Raw genomic sequence first — 7,839 nt, forward strand, 5'->3', positions numbered from 1 at the left:
TCCTTTTCCGCCAGGCAGCTTTCCAGCCACTCTTCCCCAAGCCTGTAGCGCTGCATGGGGTATATATATATATATACACATATATAAAGTGGTGGGAAAATCAGAGAATTACTCGGCTGCACATAGCTTTAGACATCCATTTATTTCAGAAGGCACAAGAGTAGAGAGATCATGGGGGACTTGCAGTGTGCAACTCAACGTATTTTTACATTATAGAATTTCCAACTATTTATTTATGTATTAATTAGCAGTACTGCTACATTGATAGCAAGGTATTTCAGCAAAGAATTTATGGAATAATGCTAACGATTTGTTTTCTGTAGTTTGCTTTTTATGGGTGGAGCTCCCTGAAAATAATAATAAAAAAAAAAATCAGTAAGAACATGGAACTTGTAAATTTTCAAATTTGATGCCAGAGGCAAGCCCTCAAATAGCCAAATCAGTCATTAATATAAAGCCTTCTGGAAAGCAATTGCATAATTCTCCTGCTTGAACAGATAACAGAGTGAGAAAAGGTATGTGTCTTTTCAGGGAAAATAAGATGCAACTTTTGTCCAAATTGCACCTCACTATTACAGTGACACCTGCTTAATTAAATATGACAAATAAGGGTAGTTGTATGGCATTTTGTATACAAGCAGATTAACAAAAAGCTTAAGAGTTACCTTTCAAAAAAAAAAATTATTTATTTTATAATATTGGAAGGAAAAATCCCAAAGATTAATGTTTCAAAGGCTCCTAATTTTTCTAAATATTGAACTATTTACAAGGGCAACTCACACTGAAAGAATTTGACTGTGGAAAATGACTAGTAAAACTACCTAAATTCAGGATTTTAACAAGAATAATTTTTGTATTTTGTAGTAAAAAACACACATATGTGCAAACTGCAGAAATGTTTGAAAGATAACAGATTTTAAGACTATTTTCTACATTTTATTGATATTTGAAATGCAGATCTTGTCTGTCCTGGGATATTGCCTGTCCAGTAAAGAACTAGTTAAAGAAAAAAAGATGCCTGGAAACCTTGAAAACAGAACTGTTAAATGAGGAAGAGAATTTTAATTCAATTGTTTTAAACTCTGATCAATATCTATTTACCTGAATTAATAAATAAATATTTTTTTAAGAAAATTATTTTTTTTTTCCCCCCTCAGGTAAAATAAACAGAAGGAAAAAAACCTGAGAAGGGGGACACATCTCTTTCAAATAGCAATAAAAATAAATTCATAATATTAAAAAATATTCACAAGCTATCTTCATCAATATTACAGTGTTTACTTGCAGAAAGTTTCCACTGCTACCAGGAGAATAAGCAAGGCATTTGCAAACATGACATACATTAAGCCCTAGTGGTCCTACCTACATACCTCCTAATAACATGTCTGATACCCCACCTTAAAAAAAAAAAAAATCTAATACTTTTTCACTGTTCAGCTTGCAACAGTGAAAAAAACCTTTCACCATATTCTAATCAGTATTTGATGTTACAGCAGGTGACACATAATAATAAATTGAATTGAAAGGAATTAGGGAGCCTGGAACTGATTTAGTAGTGAGTATATGCACACAACTTGGATCCAGTTAAGAAGTATAATCCTCACCGCGTTTGCCCACCTTAAAAATCTACAAGAAAAAATTATTCATGTATATGCTATGATTGAAATTAAACAGGTACATTTTGTTAATCAGCTTCATACTCAGCATCCTATAAACAGATAGTTGTAAAGCAGGATTTCACTTTGCTAATGAATTTTATTCCATTCATACTCACCACGTGAGCATTATTGTAAAACACCACACAAATACCAGTCTGCCAACGTATTTTCAAAAAGCAAACAGTTTTCAACACGCTGTTATTAAGCTTTTGGCAAACCTATGTAACGTAACATCTCGACTGTGGAAGATGTTAAGTAGTTGGAACATCTGTGAAGTTAACTCAGAAGCAAACTGAAGTAAAGGCTTTTTATCTAAATGTTAGGTTAGGCTTATCCTCTGATAATACAGAAATTTTTGTAGTGGAAGTGTAAGTCTAAAATATGAAAACAGTATCAAAAGCCCTTCCAATATCTGAAACCAGACAGGTGTCAGTCTTCGTAAGACAAACATACAATGATAGCAACTGGTGACTTGATAATGGATTTAAATTTTTCAGCTTATTTTTTCTGTTGTAAGCTTATAAACACATAAACTGATACATTGCAAGTTGCTTCGGAGACTTCACTAAACATAAAATTATGTTTGGTCAGTCTGTAAAAGTTTTACTTTTTTCCCTTTTGTAGACTTTCAGACCCTTGCATACACTTCATTTTCTTCAAACATAAATACATGTAAAGTCTTACTCAACCAACAGAACAAAACTCACCTCTTCCTAACACACAAATAGCCATTAAATTTGATGAATAATAAGTAGAATGGAACTTCAATAGCTCTTGTCTTACATCTATTCCTTCTTTGGTTGGTCTAGTTTCCAGAGTGAGTTTGTTCCCTGTAACATAAAAAAAATAGTTAACAATACTTGATGTCTATGAATTTACAAATCAAAAATAAAAATATAAATGAATAAATCTGCTTTCCTCCAGATGGATAGTAATTTTAAAAACAATTACTATGCATAATAAGTAAACTGGATCAATACTGTCTCAGCTTATCAGAAACAAGAAATACTTCCACTCTCAATCTGCACATTCCTGAAGAACCAAGGATGTTTTAGTCTTCCAAATTAATCTTTTTAATTTGAATGGGTTATTTCAAAGCAATGCAAGTAAGCCCAGGCTCTAATTCAGAAGAAGGTGGTTTTTCTTTGGCACATTTGGAGTAGGTTTTACTCTCATATACACACTCCTGTCATAGGAATCACTGTGTAAAATCATTCATGGCATTGTGTGCCACAAATTATAGCCTAGTATATTAAATAAAATAAATAATTACTAATTTACAAACATGATTTGTAAATTGTGACTGTTCAGCTTCTGCTTCACAAACAGCTGAGCTGTTGCTGCAGTAGAGGAACAGGACTAGAGAGGAAGAGAACTACAACTCTCCCTGAATAAGCCCATAAGCAGAAGATACCAAAACTTTCTCCATTAAGTAATCCTCCTGTTAACTAGCGCAATCTTTACATGAACATCAAGCTTTCAATAATTTACTCTAAGGACATACTCCACATTTATAGTCAAAGCAGAACTTCTATTTAGTAAAGTAAGAACTTGAAACAACAGAAAAATTAGAGTCTACGAAGAGCACACTGGATTTTAATCAACTCCACTTCCTATTACTACATGGACACACAAAATGGTCAACAGAATCTACAGACCAGAACTGCAAACTAATTATCTGTTAACTCTGAGATCAGTAACTCCCTTAAGCCACAACCAGGTACAGAAGAGAGCAAGTGATGAGGAGGAAGAATAAGGCAAGAAATTGTAGCAGAAAAGTTGACTTGTGTGTTCATAGGAAAATCAGCAAGAAGGAGAGAAAAGACTGGGAGAGCATGCCTGCTATGCATACGTGCCCAGTGCACAAATCCTGCAATCACAGATATAAGTTAATACAAATCAATGAGGCAAAATTAGCTACATAAATAAGACAAGTATATTGTCCAGATGTTTGGTGATTAGAATCACAAGTTTTAGATACCCTACTGTGTTTATTCCCATAGAATCAATACATAGGATAAAATAAAATAAAATAAAGCTAAAGCTTTAGCTCAGTAACTGTGCTGTTACAGTACTGGAGTACATTAAGAGGCAACAGTCAGAAGACACCTTGTAGATGTAGGAAAATGGACACTAGACAGTGCAAAAGTGCCTGGAAAAGTACTTGACACTGTTGAGGGTACTCATGGAGAAGAATTACCATCATAGGCATCAATTCAGGGAGATGGGTGAAGGGTATCTGGGGACAAAACACACATCCTAACACAAAAACTGGAAGATTAAGGTGCATTTGTTTGTCTGGACAGACAAAGAGTAATAGAAGGTTTGCTGGCAAAACAGGCTGCACAGCAACGAGGAGGGACCTGAAGCATCAAATGGAGTCATTCCTGTGTTCTGCTAGACTAACAACATCTCAGCTGGTCAAAAGGAGGGTAAGAAGGATGCCAGCTGCAGTTGTCATGAAAACCATATCACAGTTATCTCTTTGGGTAAATAAAAAACATCAAAGCTGGGCTCTACTTCTGCAAAGTCAGATCTACAGGAAGGCTATGTGCTATAATTTAATTTCAGAATCAGAGCCTAATCTAAGAAGAGGTATGACAATTACTATTGAATTTGAGCACATTTCGGGTATTCTGCCCATGAAAACATTTCACTTGTGTCAGCTGTAAAACCTTCTTAAATTGTAGAAAACTATTTCTGCAACTTCCACTTGTGTTTTTGGAGTGCTATATGAAAATTAAATAATCTCTTCAGTAGCAGAGACTACAGAATGTACTTTGGATGCTTGCCTGCCTATCAATATATAGTTCCCCAGACTTTAGTTTCAAATTTACCTGTTTGGAGAATGCAGTTGTAGTCTCCCCATCTCAGACAGCCTCTCTTTATTGGTGAGCAGAGCAATACATGCTCTTGTAGCAGCTGGCTACCAGCCCCTCAACTATGCCCTCCATCAACAGGTGAAAAAATACTCTTCTCTTTCTTGAGACAGAGGAAGAAACCAGTCCTTAAAGCCCATTATCTGCCCTCCCATCATCATACTATACCCAATATTCTCATCAGCTACTCATCCAGCAAACTGACCCAGCCACAAAACACATTCATGCTCAAGAATTAAACAGTGCAGTGTATGAATTAATAGTCCTGTTACTTTGATAGTTTCAAAAATAAATACATGTAGAAAATAACTTCTATTTAAAAAAAACCAAACATTTAAACTTCTGCCAAAGCATCAAATATTTGTGGGTTTGACCACAACTATGATATCTTACTTTAATGCTTTTTAAATTGAGGTTTTGGGGTATTTATTTTAAATTGTTACTAAGCATTCTGTGAATAATAAAGCCTGAAAAAAACCCTACAGCCATAAGATTGGGATTTGCCCAAGACCGTTTTATCTATCCATCTGCTACTGTTGTGTTCTATGCTTAAGATTTTGTTTTTATATACTTACTCAGTAATTTTCACATTACTTTGCTGATCTTTCTCATTTGACCTAGTCACTGTCATCTAGTCCTAATGCAATACTTGTTAGCAAAAAGAGCATGTGGCTAACAACAATTTAAACACAGTTCATTCACTTTGTTATGCACAAAGATTTAATGGTACCAAATTATGACAAATCGAGTAACTGGAAAACAGCATTCACTGCAGTAATTATCAGAATCATAAGGGATGCTTAATCACTGTACTGCAAGTCTTGGATCACTCTGTTTCCTATGTTTTTGTCTAGCTTTATTTGGTCTACGATGTGGAAAATGTGATAAAGTGCCATAATAAACATGTATGGAGAGGAAAAAAAGAAAGGGAATTGTTTCAGTCTGTCTTTAACAATTTTATATAAACAATAATACACTGTATGGTACACAGAACTCCAATGGATGGATAATTATATTCTGACAAACCTGTTCCAAATTTACTGAAGGGATGATTGGGGTTTCCAGTAGCCTTCTCTAATTGAAACAACCTCCAGGCATCATTCATCAGATTCTTCTCATGCTCAGAATCAACAGCATTCACTTCCCTGTCTTTGCAGCTTTCATCAAACAAAGGGCACAGGAAAAACTGGGCAAATCTAAACAGAAAAATTTTAATTCAAGTCAAGACTATAATGTACATAAATGGTAACAGAAAAGTATAAAGCTTGGTACCTCCTGAAAACAGCTGAATATATTATTTTTTTAATGCAGAACTTAAAAATTCTGTAACAGTTTTCACACTGATTCACTATCTTTATTTCTCAATTTCTTTATCTATAAATGCAGGCAACTATTCACCATATAAGGTACTACAACAATCACAGACCTTGCATCATAATTCATACACTGAAAATTCCTACTCTTTTGAAGTTTAGCTGCAAGAGGCTTTTAATCTCACAAATCAAATCAGTCTTGTCAGACATCCAGGGAAAATCCAAAGAGAAAATCCACTCTCTACCTCAGTGACTACACACCTTTCAATTTCTGTCCCCTCCCACAAAAGACGAGATTTCAGTGAGTTCCCTTTACTAAAGGCATCTTAATACTTTTCTAGACTTCATCCTTCTATTGCTATCAATGAAATAAGGATCCTATGGAAAGCATAGTATTTGATTACACAATCAGAGTATTTGCACAATGCATATGTTCATGATCATATTCTGTGCCACACATTTCCAAAAATATTCAATGTAAACACAACCTTTGAACTTCAGAAATTCTGCCTCAGTGAAGAACTCTGCTAGCTGAAAAAATCTCAGCAAAACTTTTGAACTGAAAAATATCTGGTATCAGTTTTAACAAAAGATAGTGCTCTCAACTCTTTCTTTAATATCATAATGATAAAACTATCAAAAAACTTTTACACAATTTCAAATAGCACCTATATAACAAAAAATTAAATATAAAAAAAATGTGTTTACCTGTCTAGTGCACCTTCTAGATGTTCATGTGACACATCGAAGTAATAGTTGGTATGTTCTCCACTCGTGAAAGCATTTGAGCTCCCGGCATGCTCACTAAGAAATTGGCTATACTCATTCTCTTTTGGATATTTCTTTGTTCCCAGGAACAGCATATGCTCACAAAAATGACTAAGCCCAGCAATGTTGGGGGGATCAGACAAGGATCCTGCATGAGGAAAAATTTTATGTAACCATTCATAAAAAATAATACTAAAATGTTAAGTCTTTTAAAGTGCTTTATATTACAATATGTTGCCTCAGGCAATTATATCAATTCTGTAGATGTAAACAGACACTTGTGCAGCTATAGTCAACTAAACTCAATCTAAAAAAAAAAAAAAAATTTAGAATGAGTAACTGAACCAATTAGCATCTCAAATTGCCTCTCCAGATCAGCCTGCATTGCCTTATAGAGACAATTTTTCAATTGAAGTCCATGACTCATAATCTGTAAAGACCTGGCAGATCACAATGTTCTGATTTCTATACCTTGACTTTAATAACTGCACTGTGGTACAAGGCAGCAATTGCCAACCACAGTTAAGGAGTGATAACCTGTAATTGCCTGAACACAAGCAGCTATTGATGACCAGCTAGTAGGTGTGAAGGCAGACAGATTAAAAGACAATAATGATGTGCAAGAATGGAAGCCAGAAACGTGGAAGTTTGAGTCTGGCAGTCCTGCTTTGGAGTGTGCAACGATGTGCAATGGGAGAGCAGAGATGAAGGCAACAGATACATCTCCTCCAGTACATGTGCAAGACCTGGATGCTGCAGTTGGCTATTACTGTCATAGTACCTAACAAAACCACATTTGGGATCCCCTGAACTAGCTAATGATTTGTGACAGCCATCTCCCCTAATAAAAAAAGGCCAGAAGTTTTCAAAGTTACTCTACTACTTCTGTCCTAACACCAACAGCAGCAAGAGCTCCCAACTACAAACATGGCAACAGGATGCTTAGGTAATGAGTAAGGATGCTCAGGTAATGTGTGCATGCATCATACTTCCCAAGCAACTGAGAAACTACATAAGCTTAAGAAATACCTCAGATATAAGAAAAGTCTTCTATTACTCCAAAGAGTCAAAGTAATTACCTTCCCCTTTTATTTCCAATATTTCTGTTTGCACACTTAAGCATCATTGGAGTTAGGGAGTGCCTCTCCAACTCCTCCAGCACTACAGCATTTTCTCACCTCTACACATCAACAACTTAACATGGGGGGGGGGGGGGGGGGC

The 7,839-nt window shown here is 35.3% G+C and overlaps 1 protein-coding gene across 1 annotated transcript in view; it reads right to left on the bottom strand.

Annotated features, from left to right (window-relative positions):
- The window catches only part of IDE (insulin-degrading enzyme), a 59,367-nt gene that overhangs the window by 49,982 nt on the left and 1,546 nt on the right, over nt 1-7,839 (bottom strand). Inside the window, exons 3-5 of the mRNA XM_009323326.1 lie at nt 6,559-6,766; nt 5,564-5,733; nt 2,366-2,488 (exon numbers count right to left, since the gene is read on the bottom strand). Coding sequence (XP_009321601.1) covers nt 2,366-2,488; nt 5,564-5,733; nt 6,559-6,766 — 501 coding nt within the window. The remainder of the gene's footprint in view (nt 1-2,365; nt 2,489-5,563; nt 5,734-6,558; nt 6,767-7,839) is intronic.

Source organism: Pygoscelis adeliae, unplaced genomic scaffold (genome assembly GCF_000699105.1).
Source record: "Pygoscelis adeliae isolate BGI_AS28 unplaced genomic scaffold, ASM69910v1 Scaffold294, whole genome shotgun sequence".
In the NCBI taxonomy this organism is placed as follows: Eukaryota; Metazoa; Chordata; class Aves; order Sphenisciformes; family Spheniscidae; genus Pygoscelis; species Pygoscelis adeliae.